The 23,999-nt window shown below is 48.9% G+C and overlaps 1 protein-coding gene across 1 annotated transcript in view; it reads right to left on the bottom strand.

Annotated features, from left to right (window-relative positions):
* lasp1 (LIM and SH3 protein 1) overlaps positions 1-23,999 on the bottom strand; it is a 116,001-nt gene that overhangs the window by 42,887 nt on the left and 49,115 nt on the right. The window contains exon 3 of the mRNA XM_078424944.1: positions 13,745-13,829. Coding sequence (XP_078281070.1) covers positions 13,745-13,829 — 85 coding nt within the window. The remainder of the gene's footprint in view (positions 1-13,744; positions 13,830-23,999) is intronic.

Below are 23,999 nucleotides of genomic sequence, written 5' to 3'. Positions count from 1 at the left end.
TTAAATCCATTCTGCCAGTCGCTCAAACCCGTGTCTGTACGCGTAGGAACTGGACAGAGTGGAGGTGGAGAGCATGTTTCCACTGGTGGGAGAGTCTTCGATCAGAGACCACAGCCTCAGAGTAAAAGGACACACCTTCAGAAAGGAGATGAGGAGGGATTTCTTCAGTCAGAAGGTGGTAAATCTGTGCAATTTCGTAGCCTTAGGCGGCTGTGGAGGGCGAGTCAACGGATATTTTTAAGGCAGAGATGGACAGATTCTTGTAAGTACGGGTGCCAGCGATTATCAATTAGAGTTTAGTTTATTGTCACATGTGCCGAGGTACAGTGAAAAGCTTTATGGGGGCGAAGGCAGGAGAATGAGATTGAGAGGGAGAGATAGATCAGCCGTGATTGAATGGCGGAGTTGACATGATGGGCCGAATGGCCTAATTCTGCTCCTGGAACTTACGAAACTTGGACCGCCCGGGGAAAGCCCACACGGTCACGGGGAGAACGGACAATCTCCGCACACAGAGGGCGCCCGTGGTCAGGATCGAACCCGGGTGCCTGGCGCTGTGGGGCAGCAATTCTACCGCTGCGCCACCGTGCTGTAGTTTCAGGTCTTGGAGATGGGGGGTTGGGGGAGATGGTCCCAATACTCCAGATGCTGTGGTTTTGAGGCGGGCGAGACAAACACAGTCACCGGTTGGTGCCTGTCAGTAGCAAGTGAGGTGAGGGCGGAAGCAATAATCACACACGTTCCTTTCAGGGGCCGTGAATTCCAGTGGCTCTCACACACACCACTGAATTCCATCGTAAGCCCAGGTACATCACCTCACCCTTCAGAGCAACAGAGGGCTACAATGTGCGGGGGAGGGGGAGGGGGGGGACAGAGAGGGGGGGGACACAGAGGGGGAGGGGAACACAGAGGGGGAGGGGAACACAGAGGGGGGTGGGTGTTAAAGACTTTTCTCCCACAGCTTGCTCAGAATACACTCAGGTGATTTGAGTTCATCCAGGAGAGGGGATGGGAAAAATAGTTGGCCACGTTTCATGTCATTTCCAGTGTCACGTGCTTACAGTCAGTTGCAGAACAGCTGGAGAGGCAGACGGACAGAGAGAGAGAGACAGAGAGAGAGACAGAGAGACAGAGAGAGAGAGAGAGAGAGAGAGAGAGAGAGAGAGAGAGAGAGAGAGAGAGAGAGAGAGAGAGAGAGAGAGAGAGAGAGAGAGAGAGAGAGAGAGAGAGAGAGAGAGAGAGAGAGAGAGAGAGACAGAGAGAGAGACAGAGAGAGAGACAGAGAGAGAGACAGAGAGAGAGAGACAGAGACAGAGACAGAGACAGAGACAGAGACAGAGACAGAGACAGAGACAGAGACAGAGACAGAGACAGAGACAGAGGGGCAGACAGGAGAGACAGAGAGAAAGACGGGGAGACAGAGAGAAAGACGGGCAGACAGAAAGAGGGAGAGACAGAGACAGACAGAGAGAGGAGCAGTCAGGGGAGAGAGAGAGAGACAGGCAGATCGAGAAAGAGAGCAAGAGAGAGGCAGACAGAGAGAGAGACAGAGAGAGGGACAGAGAGAGAGACAGAGTGAGAGGCAGAGAGGCAGACAGGAGAGAGAGTCAGAGACAGAGACAGAGACACAGAGACAGAGACAGAGACAGATGGAGAGATGGAGACAGTGAGAGACAGGCGGAGAGAAAGAGAGAGACAGAGAGACAGGCAGAGAGAGAGGCAGAAGGGTAGAGGGGGAGAGAGTGAGAGAGGGAGACACAGAGACTGAGAGAGAGAGACATACAGAGAAAGAAAGAGAGAGAGACAAAGAAGGAGAAACAACCTACTGCTTCACCAACCCTAACACTGGTGGATTCTGTGCCTGGAATGCACCAGGTCTGGGGGGATGTATTTCTGCGTTCCTAGTGGGATTCCTGTTGTTAAATGGCACATTCCACTCAACTCCAAAATTCCTTGCCATTTTGGAGTGTGATAAGCCGTGTTGCATAACAGGCAATAGGCAAAACCAAGACTAGGGTTGCCAACTTCCTCGCTCCCAAATACGGGACAAAGGGTGACGTCAGCGCCCCGCGCCCCACGCGACCTCACCCAGCCAGCGGCCACCCGCTCCCGCTCCACCAATGGCGGCCGCCATTGGTGGAGCGGGAGCACGTGGCCGCTGACTGGGTGAGGCCACGTGGGGACGGCGATGTCACCTTGTCCCGTATTTGGGAGCGAGGAAGTTGGCAACCCCAGGGGTGAGGGTGGTGTAAAATACTTGGCTGCAACCGGAAAATAGTTCAGTTCAATCTGAAGAAGGGCCTCGACCCGAAACGTCACACATTCCTTCTGTGCAGAGATGCTGCCTGTCCCGCTGAGTTACTCCAGCATTTTATGTCCGTCTTCAGTTTCATTTATTGTCACGTGTACCGATCGAGGTGCAGTAAAAAAGCCTGTTTCCACACTGTGTCACTTGGTTCTGGGTCCTCTAAAATATTCCAAATGGAATTTAAACTGGAGGTGGCGAGTATGGACTTAAGCAAGAAGGGCTTCTTGGGGAAGAAGAGCTGCCTTAAATGTAGTTGCGTCTGATTGAGTAACATAGTAGGGTCAAGACTATTCCACGCTTTAATTGTGCGAGGGAACAATAGACAATAGACAATAGGTGCAGGAGGAGGCCATTCGGCCCTTCGAGCCAGCACGCACCGCCATTCAATGTGATCATGGCTGATCATTCTCAATCAGTACCCCGTTCCTGCTTTCTCCCCATACCCCCTGACTCCGCTATCCTTAAGAGCTCTATCCAGCTCTCTCTTGAACGCATTCAGAGAATTGGCCTCCACTGCCTTCTGAGGCAGAGAATTCCACAGATTCACAGCTCTTTGACTGAAAAAGTTTTTCCTCATCACAGTTCTAAATGGCCTACCCCTTATTCTTAAACTGTGGCCCCTTGTTCTGGACTGCCCCAACATTGGGAACATGTTTCCTGCCTCTAACGTGTCCAACCCCTTAATAATCTTATACTTTTCTAATAAGATCTACTCTCATCCTTCTAAATTCCAGTGTATACAAGCCTAGTCGCTCCAGTCTTTCAACATATGACAGTCCCGCCATCCCGGGAATTAATCTAGTAAACCTACGCTGCACGCCCTCAATAGCAAGAATATCCTTCCTCAAATTTGGAGACCAAAACTGCACACAGTACTCCAGGTGCGGTCTCACTAGGGCCCTGTACAACTGTAGAAGGACCTCTTTGCTCCTATGAAGAATGAATTGCTATACACATCTGTCAAATTGAATCGAATGCCCTCGTCTACAACTGATAGGTTTGGGTTTGGTGTAGATGTGGTAATCTATGTGGTAATCTATGTCGAGCTGAACATTTAACATTTTGTGAAAATTGGTCAAACGGTGGGCGTTACGTCTGCCTTGGAGAGTGTTCCACCCCAATTAGGGAATTGAGGAATGCAGTGGAACAGAGGGATCTGGGAATAACTGTGCATTGTTCCCTGAAGGTGGAATCTCATGTGGATAGGGTGGTGAAGAAGGCGTTGGTATGCTTGCCTTTATAAATCAGAGCATCGAGTATAGAAGTTGGGATGTAATGTTAAAATTGTACAGGGCATTGGTGAGGCCGAATCTGGAGTATGGTGTGCAGTTCTGGTTGCCAAATTATAGGAAGGATGTCGACAAAATGGAGAGGGTACAGAGGAGATTTACTAGAATGTTGCCTGGGTTTCAGCACTTAAGCTACAGAGAGAGGTTGAGCAGGTTGGGTCTTTATTCTTTGGAGCGTAGAAGGTTGAGGGGGGACTTGATAGAGGTTTTTTTAATTTTGAGAGGGACGGACAGAGTTGACGTGGGTAGGCTTTTCCCTTTGAGAGTGGGGAAGATTCCAACAAGGGGACATAGCTTCAGAATTGAGGGACAAAAGTTTAGAGGTAACATGAGGGGTAACTTCTTTACTCAGAGGGTGGTGGCTGTGTGGAATGAGCTTCCGGCGGAAGTGGTGGAGGCAGGCTCGATTTTATTATTTAAGAGTAAATTGGATAGGTATATGGATGGGAGGGGATTGGAGGGTTATGGTCTGAGTGCAGGTAGATGAGACTAGGTCAGGGAGAGTGGTCGGCGTGGACTGGTAGGGCCGAACGGGCCTGTTTCCGTGCTGTAGTTGTTATATGGTTATATGGTTAATTAATTTAGAAGTTCGGAAACACTCGCTTCTCTCTCTCATAGGTATTTGTAACAAAACGAGCTGCCTGTCTTTGGACACGTTATGACTCTATAAACTAGTAGGAGAACTAGGATGGGGGACGGGTGGAAAGCAAGCGTTACTTGAAGTTAGAGAGGTCAATATTGGTAAGCTGCCCAAGCCAAATACAGGTGCTGTTAACTTCAGATAGTCCCTGCTTTCCCTCTCTATCCCCTCCTCCCCCTTCCCAGTTCTCCCATTAGTCTTTAGATTTTTTTTTTAGATTTAGAGATACAGCGCGGAAACAGGCCCTTCGGCCCACCTAGTCCGCGCCGCCCAGCGATCCCCGCACACAAACACTATCCTACACCCACTAGGGACAATTCTTTTTAACATTTACCCAGTCAGTTAACCTACAAACCTGAACGTCTTTGGAGTGTGGGAGGAAACCGAAGATCTCGGAGAAAACCCACGCAGGTCACGGGGAGAACGTACAAACTCCGTACAGACGGCGCCCGTAGTCAGGATCGAACCTGAGTCTCCGGCGCTGCATTTGCTGTAAGGCATCAACTCTACCGCTGCGCCACCGTGCCGCCATGTTTTCCTGTCTCCAACTACATTCTACCTTTGTCCCCCCCCCCCCTCCCCTGACATCAGTCTGAAGAAGGGTCTCGACCCGAAACGTCACCCATTCCTTCTCTCCCGAGATGCTGCCTGACCCGCTGAGTTACTCCAGCATTTAGTGTCTACCTTCCATTTAAACCAGCATCGGCAGTTTTTTTTCCCTCCAATTTGTGTTGGGTCACTCTGACAACGGAGGAGGCCCAGGACAGACAGAAAGGTCAGTGGGGGAGGGGGGATTTTTGCAACCAGGAGATCATGTAAGTCAGGGCAGTCTGAAGAAGGGTCTCGACCCGAAACGTCACCCATTCCTTCTCTGCAGAGATGCTGCCTGTCCCGCTGAGTTACTCCAGCATGTTGTGTCTCCCCCCCCCCCCCCACATGAAGACACCACTTGTCCCAGCAACTCTCTGCTGCATCCATACATATTACATCAGCAGCAGATCTTGCCTGCTGCATCGTTCAATGGAGTGAATTACTTTGGTTACCATAGGGATCTCTCCCGCAGGCTGAGATTTTATAAATAGACATCACTGTTTGCCTAGTTTTCTGACCTTGGATATTTTCCACAGAGAGAACTGATCTGGCTGTCTGTCCTAGGCTCCATCATTCGCACACTGCTTACTCCCCTCTGCTACAAGCTCGTCCTTCCACAAGCTCGGCGACTCTCCTATTCGCCTCCGGTATAGGTTATTTAGTTTCGTCCCCACCTGCCCGCACTCAGTCCATTCATTACCATGCACTGAACTTTATTCAATTTCTTCACAGCAAATGGATCGATTGTAATCGTGCATTGTCTTTCCGCTGGCTGGTTGTCACGCAACAAAAGCCTTTCACTGTACCTCGTCTCGGTACACGGAACTGGCAAGAAACTGAACTGGAATGAATCGAAAATGTACATGCCCAAACTCTCAAATATCTCAAAAGCAGGGTCATAATTAATGTGCGTGGAAGCCCTGAACCAACAGACTGAAGGTATCAGAAAATGCTGGAGTAACTCAGCAGGTCAGGCAGCATCTCTGGAGAGAAGGAATGGGTGACATTTCGGGTCGAGACCCTTCTTCAGACTAAAATTTTGATCCAGACTGATGTCGATTAGTTTAAGAAAATATCTGCAGATGCTGGTACAAATCGAAGGTATTTATTCACAAAATGCTGGAGTAACTCAGCAGGTCAGGCAGCATCTCAGGACAGAAGGAATGGGTGGCGTTTCGGGTCGAGACCCTTCTTCAGACTGATGTCAGTTCGATTAGTTTCGTTCATTATTGTGGCGTGTACCGAGGTACAGGGAAAAACATTTGTTGCGTGCTATTTGGGTTGCCAACTGTCCCGTATTAGTCGGGACATCCCGTATTTTGGGCTAAATTAGTTGGTCCCGTACGGGACCGCCCTTGTCCGGTATTAGTAGGGTTGCCAACTTCCTCACTCCCAAATACGGGACAAGGAGTAACGTCGCCGCCCCGCGCCCCACGTGACCTCACCCAGCCAGTGGCCACGTGCTCCCGCTCCACCACTTTGTCCCTTATTTGGGATTGAGGAAGTTGGCAACCCTACATGCTATGAATAGACTGGACATGATTGCAAGTGCATAGGAAAGGACTGCAGATACTGCTTTACACCGAAGATAGACACAGAATGCTGGAGTAACTCAGTTAGATGTCAGGCAGCATCTCTAGGGAAAAGGAATAATGGGTCGACACCTAATCTTCTGTCTTTACATGATTACAATCAAGCCATCCACAGTGTAGATTTAAATTTAGAGATACAGCGCGGAAACAGGCCCATCGGCCCACCGAGTCCGCGCCGCCCAGCGATCCCTGCACATTAACACTATCCTACACACACTAGGGACAATTTTTACATTTGCCCAGTCAATTAACCTACAAACCTGTACGTCTTTGGAGTGTGGGAGGAAACCGAAGATCTCGGAGAAAACCCACGCAGGTCACGGGGAGAACATACAAACTCCGTACAGACGGCGCCCGTAGTCAGGATCGAACCCGAGACTCCGGCGCTGCATTCGATGTAAGGCAGCAACTCTACCACTGTGCCACCGTGCCGCCCGTACAGATGCAGGATAGAGGGAATAATGTTTAGTGCAAGATAAAGTCCAGTGGAGCCCAATTAAAGGTAGTTCGAAGGTCTCCGATAAAGTAGCTGGTAGGTCAGGTCCACTCTCTAGTCCATGATGGGATGGTTGAGTTGTCTGATAACAGCAGGGAAGAAATCTGGCGGAATGAGGTGGTGGAGAGAGTGCAACCAAATCTGTCACCCAGACACTGCAGCCGGAACACAACTAAACTGCAGGGTCTCACAACGTGCGGCACGGTGGCGCAGCGGGTAGAAACATAGAAACATAGAAAATAGGTGCAGGAGTAGGCCATTCGGCCCTTCGAGCCTGCACCGCCATTCAATGTGATCATGGCTGATCATCCAACTCAGTATCCCGTACCTGCCTTCTCTCCATACCCCCTGATCCCTTTAGCCACAAGGGCCACATCTAATACCCTCTTAAATATAGCCAATGAACTGGCCTCAACTACCTTCTGTGGCAGAGAATTCCACAGATTCACCACTCTCTGTGTGAGGATTCACCACTCTCTGTGTGAAGATTCACCACTCTCTGTGAAGATTCACCACTCTCTGTGTGAAGATTCACCACTCTCTGTGTGAACAGAGAGCTGTAGTGCTACTGCCTCACAGCGCTGGAGACCCGGGTTCGATCCTGACCCCGGGCGTTGTCTGAACGCAGCTTGCACGCCACCCCGTGACCTGCGTGGGTTTCCTCCGAATGCTTCTGTTTCCTACCACATCCCAAAGACGTGCGGGTTTGTAGGTTCATTGGCTTCTGCAAATTGCAAATTGCCGCCAGTGTGTGCAGGATAGTGCAAGTGCACGTGGAGCAGAGAGGTCCTTCTGCAGTTGTACAGGGCCCTAGTGAGACTGCAACTGGGGTACTGTGTGCAGTTTTGGTCTCCAAATTTGAGGAAGGATATTCTTGCTATTGAGGGCGTGCAGCGTAGGTTTACCAGGTTAATTCCTGGAATGGCGGGACTGTCGTATGTTGAAAGACTGGAGCGGCTCGGCTTGTATACATTGGAATTTAGAAGGATGAGAGGGGATCTTATCGAAACATATAAGATTATTAAGGGGTTGGACACGTTAGAGGCAGGAAACATGTCCCCAATGTTGGGGGAGTCCAGAACCAGGGGCCACAGTTTAAGAATAAGGGGTAGGCCATTTAGAACTGAGATGAGGAAAAACCTTTTCAGTCAGAGAGTTGTAAATCTGTGGAATTCACTGCCTCAGAAGGCATTGGAGGCCAATTCTCTGAATGCATTCAAGAGAGAGCTCGATCGAGCTCTTAAGGATAGCAGAGTCAGGGGGTATGGGGAGAAGGCAGGAACGGGGTACTGATTGAGAATGATCAGCCATGATCACATTGAATGGGGGTGCTGGCTCGAAGGGCCGAATGGCCTACACCTGCACCTATTGTCTATTGACTCAGTGAGCCGAATGGCCTATTTACGTCTATATCTCTAGACCAAACTAAACTTTAGCCTTGTCCTTTCCGCCCCAATTCCAGTCCAACAGTCATCTGACCGTGTAAACAAGAGCAAGATTGAACCACGGATCGACAGTAAACGGCAGCGTTTAATTTCAATGGAAGTTGGAGGAGAAACAATGAGGAATCCGAGCCCAGTCATAATCAACGGGAATATATCACGAGGCTGCTTTATCATGAACCGCCATCTCTCCTGCTGTGTAAATATTTAAACGTAGCAATTCATTCCTTAGAAAAAAATGTAAAGTTAAAGGGTGCAGTGGCCCAAAGTTTCCGACATTCCTCCCACAGCAAGAGGGACCTTGCTTGCTCAGTTCAGCGACAGATCAAAGTTCCGTGGATCCGATGGCGTTTCATGCAGGAGGACCAGGTGGGTCATGAAGGGAATTTTCATCCCGCTCCGAGTCCACAGCATAGGTTTACTAGGTTAATTCCCGGAATGGCGGGACTGTCATATGTTGAAAGACTGGAGCGACTAGGCTTGTATACACTGGAATTTAGAAGGATGAGAGGAGATCTTATCGAAACGTATAAGATTATTAAGGGGTTGGACACGTTAGAGGCAGGAAACATGTTCCCAATGTTGGGGGAGTCCAGAACAAGGGGCCACAGTTTAAGAATAAGGGGTAGGCCATTTAGAACTGAGATGAGGAAAAACTTTTTCAGTCAGAGAGTTGTGGATCTGTGGAATTCACTGCCTCAGAAGCCAGTGGAGGCCAATTCTCTGAATGCATTCAAGAGAGAGCTAGATAGAGCTCTTAAGGATAGTGGAGTCAGGGGGTATGGGGAGAAGGCAGGAACGGGGTACTGATTGAGAATGATCAGCCATGATCACATTGAATGGCGGTGCTGGCTCGAAGGGCCGGATGGCCTCCTCCTGCACCTATTGTCTATTGTCTATTGTCACATCGGAGACTCCTGCAGTGAGCCACGAACTTGCGACAGGCAGGGACGGTACGGTGGCGCAGCGGCAGAGTTGATGCCTCGCAGCGCCAGAGACCCCGGTTCCATCCTGACACCGGGTGTGGTCTGTTCCCAGAGTTTACACCTTCTCCCTGGGTTTTCCCCCCAAGATCTTTGGTTTCCTCCCACACTCCAAAGATCTCCAAAAGGCGTACAGCTTCGTGGGTTTAGATTTTTTTTTATAGATTTAGAGATACAGCGCGGAAACAGGCCCTTCGGCCCACCGAGTCCGCGCCGCCCAGCGATCCCCGCACATTAACACTATCCTACACACACAAGGGACAATTTTTACATTTACCCAGTCAATTAACCTAGATACCTGCACGTCTTTGGAGTGTGGGAGGAAACCGAAGATCTCGGAGAAAACCCACGCAGGTCACGGGGAGAACGTACAAACTCCGTACAGACGGCGCCCGTAGTCAGGATCGAACCTGAGTCTCCGGCGCTGCACTCGCTGTAAGGCAGCAACTCTACCGCTGCGCCACCGTAGTTGGCTTGGTGTCAATGTAGAAATTGTTCCTAGTGTATGCAGGATGGTGTTAATGTGGGGGATCGCTCTTCGGCCCCGCCTCCATGGGTTGAAGGGCCTGTTTCCACACTGTATCTCTAAGTTAAACTAAACTAAAAAGTGGTTTCTGTGCATCTGTTCTTTCCATGAAGTTGGACGCAGCAGGTGGGGCGACACCTGTGGTCAGATACATCCGAGAGAGCTGCTAATGAGGTATAAAGCAAGCAACTGCCGTAAACCTCTGTGAAGGAATGTTTTACATATTCACACCATCCCAAATAGGGTTGCCAACTTCCTCACTCCCAAATACGGGACAAGGTGACGTCACCGCCCCGCGCCCCACGTGACCTCACCCAGCCAGCGGCCACGTGCTCCCGCTCCACCAATGGCGGCCGCGGTCACGAGGAGAACGTACAAACTCCGCGCAGACAGCGCCCGTGGTCGGGATTGAACCAGGATCACCGGCGCCGCAAGGCAGCAACTCTACCGCCGCGCCACCCTTTGTGGCCGCCCTTTGCGTCAATGCAGTTGGCAGCAAGCCTGATGTGCAAGACTCTCTGCAGGTGGGCAGTGTGACCAATGCGCTCAGCAAGAGTGCACAAGGAACATCAGGTGACTCATTAATCTGCTTTATCTGGAATGCAAATAGAACCAGAACAGAACTGGACAAAGTACAATGGCAAATGAAAACAAAACCTTGAGGCAAAGTGAACTTTCATAGCACTTTATGAATGGTTAATGATGTACAAAGGTTCAGATTGCTTTGCCTTATCAAATGTGTCGGAGGGAACAGCAGATGCTGATTTACACTGAATCATTGACACAAAACGCTGGAGTAACTCAGCGGGTCAGGCAGCATCTCTGGAGAAAAGGAATAGGTGACATTTCGGGTCAAGACCCTGCATCAGTCTGATTTAGATTTTTTTAGAGATACAGCGCAGAAACAGGCCCTTCGGCCCACCGGGTCCGCGCCGCCCAGCGATCCCCGCACACTAACACTATCCTACACCCACTAGGGACAATTTATATATTTTTTACATTTGCCCAGCCAATTAACCTACAAACCTGCACGTCTTTGGAGTGTGGGAGGAAACCGAAGATCTCGGAGAATACCCACGCAGGTCACGGGGAGAACGTACAAACTCCGTACAGACGGCGCACGTAGTCAGGATCGAACCTGAGTCTCCGGCGCTGCATTCGCTGTAAGGCAGCAACTCTACCGCTGCGCCACCGAGCCGCCCAGAGTAGGAGAATCAAGAACCAGAGGACATAGGGTTAAGGTGAGGGGCAACAGATTTAATACAAACCAACGTTTTTTTTACACAATGGCTGGTGAGTGTATAGAACAAGCTACCAGAGGACAAGGTTGAGGCAAGTGCTATCACAACGTTTATGAAACATTTGGACAAGTACGTGGATAGTTGAGTTTAGTTTATTGTCACGTGTGCTGAGGTACAGTGAAAAGCTTTTGTTGCGTGCCAACCAGGATAGGTTTAGAGGGGTATGGGCCAAAGGTGGGACTGGCAAACAGGGGGCATGTTGGTCGGCGTGGGCAAGTTGGGACGAAGGGGCCTGTGTCCATGTTATGTGACTCAGTTATGACTCGATGATCAGGGCCAGAGAGTGCCAACTGCCTCCTTCACCACCCTGTCCATTTTGAGGAACGATTAGAAAACTTGGGCATTGGGGATGGTGGTGGAGGCAGATACCATAGTGGCGTTTAAGAGGAGTTTAGATAGGTGGATGGATACGCAGGGAACGGAGGGATGTGGATTATGTGCAGGCAGATAAGAGTTGGTCTTGGCATCAACTTTGACACAGACGTTGTGAGCCGATGGCCCATTTCCTGTGCTGTTCTATGTTCTGAGATGATTTCCCCCAGTGGCCTATTTGACATTATTCCTATTTCTAGATATCCTAGCTGTGCCTAACAAGACAAATGCATTATCTATTTTAAGTAACCACTGCACCAGCTTTGTAGACTGCAAACTTAAAAATAATGTACACTAAATTTGTACTTGTTTGCATTTCGTGTTTCGATTATCAACTATTAATATTATGAGGACAGAGTATTTTATTCAAGAACGGTTCTTTATGCCACGGTTTATTGCAGATGCAATTACATAGAAACATAGAAAATAGGTGCAGGAGGAGGCCATTCGGCCCTTCGAGCCAGCACCGCCATTCATTGTGGTCATAGCTGATCGTCCACAATCAATAACCCGTGCCTGCCTTCTCCCCATATCCCTTAATTCCGCTAGCCCCTAGAGCTCTATCTAACTCTCTCTTAAATTCATCCAGTGATTTGGCCTCCACTGCCCTCTGTGGCAGAGAACTCCACAAATTCACAACTCTCTGGGTGAAAAAGTTTTTTCTCACCTCAGTTTTAAATGGCCTCCCCTTTATTCTAAGACTGTGGCCCCTGGTTCTGGACTCGCCCAACATTGGGAACATTTTTCCTGCATCTAGCTTGTCCAGTCCTTTTATAATTTCATACGTTTCTATAAGATCCCCTCTCATCCTTCTAAACCCCAGTGAATACAATGACATAGAACTAGTTTAACGTGTCCATTGACAATTAGCATGGTATTTCAGTCAGTTACCTAGAATTTTGTACCCTGTTATAAACACTTGCGCCATTACACTTAGACAACTTTGGGGCGGCACGGTGGCGCAGCGGTAGAGTTGCTGCCTTACAGCACCAGAAAATCTACCGGGTTCGATCCTGACCACGTGTGCTGTCTGTATGTTCAACCTGTGACCGCGTGGGTTTTCTCCGAGCGCTCCGGTTTCCTCCCACACTCCAAAGACACGCAGGTTTGTAGGTTAATTGGCTTCGATAAAAATTGTAAATGGTTCCCTAGTCTGTAGGATAGCGTTAGTGTACAGGGTGATCGCTGGTCAGCACGGACTCGGTGGGCCGAAGGTCCTGTTTCCGCGCTGCATCTCTAAAGTAAAGTAACTCAAACGCTCCCTGGCTAGAACTAGACTCCAGGGAACAGAGAGAGATTAGCACTGTATTAAAGTAAGGTAGTTAAAGATGGTTCTCAGAAACAATCACACCAAGTAAACAATTAGAGGCTGTAGAATGCTTGAGTGGATCACTGTGGACTTGTGCACTGCCTGGCATTTAACAATAATAGACTCTCTTGAGGAACTATATGGAGAAGAATGTTTGCATTGATTACATCACTTATTGATGCAAGTACACCATTTGGATACTGTTGATGGAAAGTAAAGATGTAGAAAAGACTTACAAAATATTGTGTATGACGGAACTGCAGATACTGGTTTAAACCGAAAATAGACACAAAATAGACAATAGACAATAGGTGCAGGAGGAGGCCATTCGGCCCTTCGAGCCAGCACCACCATTCAATGTGATCATGGCTGATCATTCTCAATCAGTAGCCCGTTCCTGCCTTCTCCCCATACCCCCTGACTCCGCTATCCTTAAGAGCTCTATCTAGCTCTCTCTTGAATGCACGGAGTAACTCAGCTGTAAAATGCTGGAGTCACTCAGCGGGACAGGCAGCATCTCTGGAGAGAAGGAGTGGGTGACGTTTCGGGTCGAGACCCTTCTTCAGACCGAAATAAACAAAATATTGGCAGGACTCGAGCACCTGAGCTACAGGGAGAGGTGGAGCAGGCTAGGACTTTATTCCTTGGAGCGCAGGAGAATGAAGGGTGGTCTTAAAGAGGTGTACAAGATCATGAGATGAATAGATCGGGTACATTTGGCAGAATTAGGCCACTCGGCCCATCGAGTCTACCCCGCCATTCAATCATGGCTGATCTATCTCTCCCTCCCGACCCCATTCTCCTGCCTTCTCCCTGTAACCTCTGCCCATAACAAAAGCTTATTCACTGTACATCGTCACACGTGACAATAAACTAAATTGAAACTCGTACTTACTTGACTCTGCAACTTGCTCTGTTTCTTCAGGCGTAGGTTTTCAGGGGTATCGGCCACAGCGGTGAAGGAAGACTTGGGATAGTGCCTGGGGAGGGACAACAAGAAACATAAACACCTTTAGTTTCCATGTTTACATTCACATTCCCACAAGGTGCCATTACCAAGGCATAAAATCATACGAGATAGGAGTGGAATTAGGCCACTCGGCCCATCAAGTCTACCCCGCCATTCAATCATGGCTGATCTATCTCTCCCTCCTAACCCCATTATATATATGTATGTACATGTGTGTATATATACACTCATAATATATATATACACATGCACACATATATACACACGCACAAGTACATACACATGCACACATACATACACATGCATATATATATACACACACGCATACATACACACACACACACACATGTATATAAACACACATATACACACACATACATATACACACACACACACATATACACACACACACATATACACACACATATACACACACACGTATACACACACACATATACACACATATACACACACACACACACATACACATACACATACACACACACACACGCACATACATATATATACACACACCTACACATATACACACACACATATATACACACACACACGCACGCATACATACATACACACATAAAAAAACAATAGTAACAATAATAGTAACAATAATAGTCTATGTAGGTCTTGTGGGCCTGAAGATCTTGTGTATTTTTGATGCTCGGGCAGGTCTTGTCATTGTGACAAATAGAAATATCTTGATGGTTTTTGTGGCTGTTGAACCAGACACACTTGCAGTGCAGTGTGGGGACTCTAGGCTGTCAAACAAGTGTTTCGTCTCTGCAGGCTTTTGCGCCGATCTTGTTATCTCTTGTCCGTCACCAAGACTTACAAGCAACGCGCTGGAGGAACTCAGCAGTTTGACCAGCTGAAGTCTGGAGAAGGGTCTCGACCCGAAACATTCCTTCTCTCCGGAGATGCTGCCTGTCCCGCTGAGTTACTCCAGCATTTAGTGTCTGTCTTCGGGTTGGAACCTGCGGCGTCTGCAGTTGCTCCCTGCACAGCCTGGGCAGCATCTGTGGGTTGTTGGGGGTGGGGATGTAAAGGAATAGTTGAGGTTTTGTGTTGAAACCCATCCTTGCACGAGGGCAGATGTGGAGAGGGGAGGTGCCCCATCCTTACACTCCAATAGCTCCTATTGCAGAATCGCCTCTGGGCATAGAACTCTCTTTGCAGGACTAGAAAGTACTTGGAGCACAAAACAGACCAAACGAGTACACGCCTCCTGCCAGTCCATGCCTGCCTCTCTGTTCAAGAAAAATGTGCCCCAGCCTGTACAGTTTTAATTGACTCCTGCAAGATCATAAACTGTTCGTTTAGTTAATTTTAGAGATACAGCGCGGAAACAGGCCCTTCAGCCCACCGAGTCCGTGCCGACCAGCGATCACCCCGTACACCAACGCTATCCTGCACGCACTGGGAACAATTTACATCGATACCAAGTGTGGGAGGAAACCGGAGATCCCAGAGAAAACCCACGCGGTCACGGGGAGAACGTACAAACTCCGCACAGAGAAGCACCCATAGTCAGGATCGAACCCGGGTCTCTGGCGCTGTAAGGCAGCAACTCTACCGCTGCGCCACGGTGGGACAAAGGGCCTGTTTCTACAATGTATCTCTCAGCTAAGCTCGAAGCTCTCAGCTCAGAGCAGCAATGGTAGAGTGATACATGATAAGCGAATAACTTATCAAACATAGTCCGAGGGTCACCAAGATAGTAGTTCAGGACCGCTCTCTAGTTCTGTTAGGTTGATTCAATAGACAATAGACAATAGGTGCAGGAGGAGGCCATTCGGCCCTTCGAGCCAGCACCGCCATTCAATGTGATCATGGCTGATCATTCTCAATCAGTACCCTGTTCCTGCTCTCTCTCCATACCCCCTGACTCCGCTATCCTTAAGAGCTCTATCTAGCTCTCTCTTGAATTGAGCTAGATTCAGAGAATTGGCCTCCACTACCTTCTGAGGCAGAGAATTCCACAGATTCACAACTCTCTGACTGAAGAAGTTTTTCCTCATCTCAGTTCTAAATGGCCTACCCCTTATTCTTAGACTGTGGCCCCTGGTTCTGGACTCCCCCAACATTGGGAACACGTTTCCTGCCTCTAACGTGTCCAACCCCTTAATAATCTTATACGTTTCGATAAGATCCCCTCTCATCCTTCTAAATTCCAGTGTATACAAGCCTAGTCGCTCCAGTCTTTCAACATATGACAGTCCCGCCATTCCGGGAATTAACCTAGTAAACCTACGCTGCACGCCCTCAATAGCAAGAATATCCTTCCTCAGTTGCCTGGTAACAGCTGAACAAACTGTTCCTGAATCTGGGGGCGGTGGTAGGTCCAGACAGTGTAGGCCCGGAGTCCCAGGCACCGCCTGACGGAGGTTGCTTAGCAACCCGCCTCCCGGCCCGGGCGGCCGCCATTGGTGGAGCGGGAGCATGTGGCCGCTGGCTGGGCGAGGTCACGTGGGGCGCGGGGCGGTGACGTCACCTTGTTCCTTATTTGGGGGTGAGATAGTTCCAAGCAAGTTCCAACATCCGCACTCCATTGCGTCTGCTTCTGATGTTACGTTAGCTCAAGGAGAATTAACAAAGTCTCCACCAGCTTGCGGTGTGTAAAATCTGAAACGTGCCATCAGTTACTGTACAACTTATTTTAGTGACGACAAAAGAACCAGACTCAAATATTCATGCCTCTCCTTCTTAAACGATACGGCGTGGAAAGTGCCTTCTTATACGTGCATGCCGAGGTGTGGGATAGATGCGGTAGCCTTGTCCCCACAGGGGCCTTGTTGCAAATGGGTTCAGATTCAACTCGTCGTGAGCTATGAATAAGCAAAGGAAACCAGACCTCCAGGCCACCCGTGGAAATTGCATGTGTCACTTCCTGTTTTGAAAAGCGAAACAAACAGAACTATTTTGGAAACAGCCAAGTGGCCAAATAAGGCAAGCGTGAGGATCCTTCTCACCAATACCGACGCGTCTCTTGCACAGCCTGACGACGCAATTCGATGCACAGATTACCACTGCTGAATATTTCCTCCAGGGTACAGGAGACATAGAACATAGAACCGTGGTGCACCAGCGACCCGGATTCAATCCTGACCACGGGTGCTGTCTGTACGTTCTCCCCGTGACCTAGTGTGTAGGGTGGTGCTAGTATACAGGCGGTCGGCGCGGACTCGGTGGGCCAAAGGGCCGTTTCTGCGCTGTGTCTCTAAAGCCTAACGACATTGGACTTTGTCTGTGGAACTGATGTGCTGAGAACTATATTCTGCATCTTCCCCTTTGCTCCACCTACGGCACTTTTTAGACTTAGATTGTATTAATGTATAGTAATCTATGATTGGAAAACATGTGAAAGAGCTTTTCACTGTACCTCGCTCGGTAGACTGACAATGATAAACCCAAACCTAACATTACCTGGTGAATCTTTGATTACAACCTTGAAATGCGTATGGTTTCCAAGACTTCTACACTACAACAGTGAGGAACTTCGAAGGCATTTCATGGGGCAGCAGGGCGGAGCAGCGGTAGAGTTGCTGCCTTACAGCGACAGGGTTCGATCCTGACTACGGGCGCTGTCAGTACAGAGTCTGTACGTTCTCCCCGTGACCTGCGTGGGATTTCTCCGAGATCTTCAGTTTCCTCCCACACTCCAAAGACGTAGAGGTTTGTAGGTTAATTGGCTTAGTATAACACTAAATTGTCCCTAGTGTATGATAGTGTTAATAGAAACATAGAAAATAGGTGCAGGAGGAGGCCATTCAGCCGTTTGAGCCAGCACCGCCATTCAATGTGATCATGGCTGATCGTCCCCAATCAATACCCCGTGCCTGCCTTCTCCCCATATCCCTTGATTCCACTAGCCACTAGAGCTCTATCTAACTCTCTCTTAAATCCATCCAGTGATTTGGCTTCCACTGCCCTCTGTGGCAGAGAATTCCACAAATTCACAACTCTCTGGGTGAAAAAGGTTTTTTTCACCTCGGTTTTAAATGGCCTCCCCTTTATTCTAAGACTGTGGCCCCTGGTTCTGGACTCGCCCAACATTGGGAACATTTTTCCTGCATCTAGCTTGTCCAGTCCTTTTATAATTTTATATGTTTCTATAAGATCCCCTCTTATCTTTCTAAACTATGCGGGGATCACTGGTCGGCACGGACTCGGCGGGCCGAAGGGCCTGTTTCAAGGCTGTATCTCCAAACTAATCCAATTTCAGTATTGTTCGCTGTGAGGGCACAAGGAATTGCAGGTACTGGGATCTTGTGTGGAACATGCAGTAGTAACCCAACGAGCCTGGCAGCATCCCTGGAGGCCACGGATCGGCTAAGTTTCAGGTCAGGAAATTTCTTCAGACTCAACCTCACTGGGGAAATGTTCCCTTTCCCCAGTCAATGGCCTTTAACAGGAAAAATGTTCTTGGACAATTAATATAAGATCAGTAAAGTGGCGCAGCAGATAGAGCTGCTGCCTCACAGCGCCAGAGACTCAGGTTCGATCCTGACTTGGGGTTGCTGTCCGTGTGGAGTTTGCCCGTTCTACCGGTGACCACGTGGGTTTCCTCCAGGTGCTCCAGCTTCCTCCCACATCCCAAAGAGAAGCACGTTCGCAAGTTAATTAACCTCTGTACAAAAAGAAAATTGCCACTCGTTTGGAGGGAGTGGATGGGAAAGTAGGACAACACAAAAGGCTGGAGTAACTCAGCGGGACAGGCAGCATCTCTGGAGAAAAGGAATGGGTGATGTTTTGGGTCGAGACCCTTCTTTAGACTGTGAATGGGTGATGGATGGTCGGCGTGGACCCGGTGGGCCGAAGGGCCTTTTTCCATGTCCTATCGCTGAGCTAAACTAAAGAAGAGGTGAAGAGTGAATAAGGGACTGAGTCCTTTGCAAGTTTTGTATCTAACTCTTTAGAGAATTTAAAGGAAATGAGAGCTTTTAGTAATTATCATCATCGCAAAACAACACAGAAGATATTTCTTCAAGCAAAAAAACACCAAAAGCATTCAAAATATTTTAGCAATTTCCTCCTCATTAGAGACTCGGTTAGATTTTGAATTGCCGACATAATAGCAATGCAGTCTGCACGCACCTCTTCCACAATGTAGTTCCTTCTACAGTGGAGAAACCAAACGCAGATTGGGTGAGTGGTCTGTAAAGCACCTGTGTGTTCAATCTGCAGGTGTGACCCTCAGTTTCCTGCTGTCTGCCTCTTTAACTCACCTTCCCCATCCTACGTCTACAGACGTTTCTGCCTGTGGCCTACTGCACCTTGGCAACGAGGCCCTGCGTAAATTTAACAAACAAGCCCTCATCGGCGTGAAGACAGAGACACAAAAAGCTGGAGTAACTCAGCGGGTCGGGCAGCATCCATCTCTGGAGAAAAGGAACAGGTGACGTTTCGGATGGAGACCATTCTTCAGACTGAGAATCAGACGGAAAGGAGACGAGAGGTTATAGATGCTGATACAGAGAGTCATAGAGTCATCGAGTGAGACAGTGTGGCCCTTCGGCCCAACTTGCCTTCACCAGCCGACATGTCCCAGCTACACTAGTCCTACCTGCCAGCAATTGCTCCATATCCCTCCAAACCTGTCCTATTCATGTACCTGTCTAACTGTTTCTTAAATGTTGGATAGTCCCAGCCTCGACTACCTCATACAGAAAAAAATGTAACGATGATAAAGGAAACAGTCCATTGTTAGCTGTGGGCTAAGTGAAAATATGTTACAGACAATGAGACTCAACAAGACGACTTTGAAGCTGGTACGACTTGGGTGGGGGAGGGATGGAGAAAGAGGGGGGGATGCAGGGGTTATTTGAAGTTAGGGAAATCAATATTCATACAAGTTGCCTTATCAGTCTGAAGATGTCAGAGCCACCAGACTCTGATATCCAATTCTCCAACTCACTCTTTCTTTGTGGTGGTATCAGGGTTGACCATTTCTGAAAGTCTCCTTCTGATTTTGTCTCCGATTTCATTCCTTTATTTTAGTACAGGCACTCCCCGACTTACCAGTTCCAGTTCAGTTTATTGTCACGTGTACCGAGGTACAGTGAAAAGCTTTTGTTGCGTGCTAACCAGTCAGCGGAAAGACAATGCATTGCCCGTCTCCGTCCATGCCTCTCCTCCACAGCTGCAGAAACCCTCATCCACGCCTTCATCACCTCCCGTCTGGACTACTGCAACAGCCTCCTCTATGGCGCACCCTCAAAAATCATCAGTAAACTTCAATACATTCAAAACTCCGCTGCCCGTCTACTCACCCACACCCCGATCCGTGACCATATCACCCCCGTCCTTTACAAACTCCACTGGCTCCCCATCCCCCAGAGAATCCAGTACAAAATCCTCCTCATGACCTACAAAGCCCTCCATAACCTGGCCCCATCCTACCTGACCGACCTCCTCCACAGGCACACTCCCACCTGCACCCTCCGCTCTGCTACTGCCAATCTCCTATCCCCCCACATCCGGACCAAACTCAGATCCTGGGGGGACAGGGCTTTCTCCATCGCTGCTCCCACCCTATGGAACTCACTACCTCAAACCGTCAGAGACTCCTCCACACTCACCACATTCAAAACATCACTGAAGTCTCACCTGTTCAGTACTGCCTTCAACCACTGAAGGTCACCCCACCTTCTGTCTCCTTTCTCTGTTCGTTTACTTATTTATCTATTTATTCACTTCCCTATGTTCTCTAAATCCCTGTAAAGCGTCTTTGAGTATATGAAAAGCGCTATATAAATGTAATGTATTATTATTATTATTATTAATATAATCGAGCCATTCATGGTGTACAGATACATGATAAGGGAATAACGTTTAGAGGAAGGTAAAGCCAGAAAGTCTGATCAAAGATAGTCCGAGGGTTACCAATAAGGTAGATAGTAGTTCAGGACTGCTCTCTGGTTGTGGTAGGATGGTTCAGTTGCCTGATAACAGCTGGATTACGTTCCACAGACCCTAATGCAAGGCAGATTTTACGCGTCAGAATCCCCATCCCCATCCCATAAGCAACTGACTGAGAGTATCGTGTGGGAAGGAACTGCAGATGCAGGTTTACACCAAAGATAGACACAAAATGCTTGGAGCAACTCAGCAGGACAGGCAACATCGCTGGAGAGAAGGAACGGGTGACGTTTCAGGTCGAGGCCCTTCTTCAGTCTGAGTGTTAGGGGAGAGAGAAACAAAAGATAAGGAAGGGCAAGGTGTGAAACACGAGAGATCAAAGGGGACAAAGGTGAAGGAAAATGTCGGCTGGATAATTGATCGCGACTCTCAGTCTGAAGAAGGGTCTCGACCCGCAACGTCACCCATTCCTTCTCTCCAGAGACGCTGCCTGTCCCGCTGAGTTACCCCATGGTAGACATCATGTGTCCATCTCCACTGCGGGCATGAACGGTCTCAGCGGTGGCCGGCTGCGTCCAGGGCACTTTCCGCAATGCACGGCCTTCTGGGTAAGCACCGCCGCCATTGCTGGCTTGTTTCCGATGCTAACCTGCGTGATTGTACAGTGTTGTGGAACTTGCAAACTGCCTCGATTGCACTAGGGGACCGAGCACTGAATTGTTTAAGTAAGTGCGACTTCACACAAGTCTTCACATAAGTGCCTGTATAGAGTAGCCTGTTGTGCTTGTCCATTGGCCTTGCTATTAACAACAAAATCATAACGTGCGTCCAAGTAGCGCCCATCAATGTTCGTCTCCAATAGACAATAGACAATAGGTGCGGGAGTAGGCCGTTCGGCCCTTCGAACCAGCACCACCATTCAATGTGATAATGGCTGATCACTCTCAATCAGTACCCCGTTCCTGCCTTCTCCCCATACCCCCTGACTCCGCTATCCTTAAGAGCTCTATCTAGCTCTCTCTTGAATGCATTCAGAGAATTGGCCTTCTGAGGCAGAGAATTCCAGATTTACAACTCTCTGACAGAAAAAGTCTTTCCTCATCTCAGTTCTAAATGGCCTACCCCTTATTCTTAAACTGTGGCCCCTGGTTCTGGACTCCCCCAACATTGGGAACATGTTTCCTGCCTCTAACGTGTCCAACCCCTTAATGATCTTATACGTTTCGATAAGATCCCCTCTCATCCTTCTAAATTCCAGTGTGTACAAGCCTAGTCGCTCCAGTCTTTCAACATAGTCACAGTCACTCCATGACAGAGCCCCCATTAACATAGTTGGTTCACTCTATCATAGATGTAGCCGTAGTTCGACCCATCCCTCCCCACCTATCCTCTACTGAAAACGACCGTAATCTCTTTCTTGTGATACAAGGAACTGCAGATGCTGGCTTACAGAAAAAGACACCAAGGAATCAAGAGCCCGAGGTTTACGGTGAGGGGGGAAAGATTTAATAGGAATCTGAGGGGCATCCTTTTTTTAAAAACAAAGGATGCCAAGTGTATGGAACGAGCTGCCAGAGGGGGTAGTTGAGGCAGGTACTGTCGCTACGTTTAAAAAACATTTGACACGTACAAGGTTTAGAGGGATATGGGATAAACACAGGCAGGTGGGACGAGTGTAGATGGGGTACGTTGGTCGGTGTGGGCAAGTTGGGCTGAAGGGCCTGTTTCCACGCAGTGTGACTCTATGACTCAGTGCTGGAGTAACTCAGCGGGCAGCTGGTATTTCTGGGGAACATGGAACATGGACAGGTGACGTTTCGGGTCGAGACCCATCCTCGGTTTGTTGTCGAGGTGCAACTACTAATCCTCTTGTTTATGGTCCATACGTCGGGTCGCCAACTCCCCTCGCCCTCAAATACGGGACAAGGGGTGACGTCACCGCCCCGCGCCCCACGTGACCTCGCCTCGGCCAGCGGCCCACGTGCTCCCGCTCCACCAATGGCGGACGCCATTGGTGGAGCGGCAGCACGTGGCCGCTGGCTGGGCGAGGTCACGTGGGGCACGGGGCGGTGACGTCACCCTTTGTCCCGTATTTGGGAGTGAGGAAGTTGGCAACCTTACGTGCTATGAATAGACTGGACATGATTGCAAGTGCATAGGAAAGGACTGCAGATACTGGGAGCACGTGGCCCGTTGGCTGGGTGAGGTCACGCAGGATGGGTGATGTCACCCTTTGTCCCTTATTTGGGAGTGAGGAAGTTGGCAACCCTACTAATACGAGGACAAGGGCGGCCCCTTACGGGACAAACTAACTTAGCCCAAATTACGGGATGTCCCGGCTGAATCTGTGGAATTCTCTGCCTCAGAAGGCAATGGAGGCCAATTCTCTGAATGCATTCAAGAGAGAGCTAGATAGAGCTCTTAACGATAGCGGAGTCAGGGGGTATGGGGAGAAGTCAGGAACGGGGTATTGATTGAGAATGCTCAGCCATGATCACATTGAATGGCGGTGCTGGATCGAAGGGCCGAATGGCCTCCTCCTGCACCTATTGTCTATTGTCTATTGTCTAATACGTGGCAGTTGGCAACCTTCTGCATACGACACAATGGAACTTTATTGATCCCAGGAGGGAAATTGATCTGCCAACAGTCATAAAAGCACAACAGCCATGAAAACAAGTGCCCAGGCAGGTTGAGCCAGCACAACACCAAGTCAAGTCAATTTTATTTGTACAGCACATTTCAAAACAACCCACGTCGACCAAAGTGCTGTACATCAGTTCAGGTACTAAGAACATAGAAACATAGAAACATAGAAAATAGGTGCAGGAGTAGGCCATTCGGCCCTTCGAGCCTACACCGCCATTCAATATGATCATGGCTGATCATCCAACTCATTATCCCGTACCTGCCTTCTCTCCATACCCATTGATCCCTTTAGCCACAAGGGCCACATCTAACTCCCTCTTAAATATGGCCAATGAAATGGCCTCAACTACCTTCTGTGGCAGAGAATTCCACAGATTCACCACTCTCTGTGTGAAAAAAAACTTTCTCATCTCGGTCCTAAAAGACTTCCCCCTTATCCTTAAACTGTGACCCCTTGTTCTGGACTTCCCCAACATCGGGAACAATCTTCCTGCATCTAGCCTGTCCAACCCCTTAAGAATTTTGTAAGTTTCTATAAGATCCCCCCTCAATCTTCTAAATTCCAGCGAGTGCAAGCCGAGTCTATCCAGTCTTTCTTCATATGAAAGTCCTGCCAACCCAGGAACATACAATGGCACACAAACAGAACAGCACA

The sequence above is a fragment of the Rhinoraja longicauda genome, chromosome 29 (assembly GCF_053455715.1).
Source record: "Rhinoraja longicauda isolate Sanriku21f chromosome 29, sRhiLon1.1, whole genome shotgun sequence".
NCBI classification, from domain to species: Eukaryota; Metazoa; Chordata; class Chondrichthyes; order Rajiformes; family Arhynchobatidae; genus Rhinoraja; species Rhinoraja longicauda.
The sequence above is the reverse complement of the archived record's forward strand: the minus strand, read 5'-3'. Positions and strand labels throughout refer to the sequence as shown.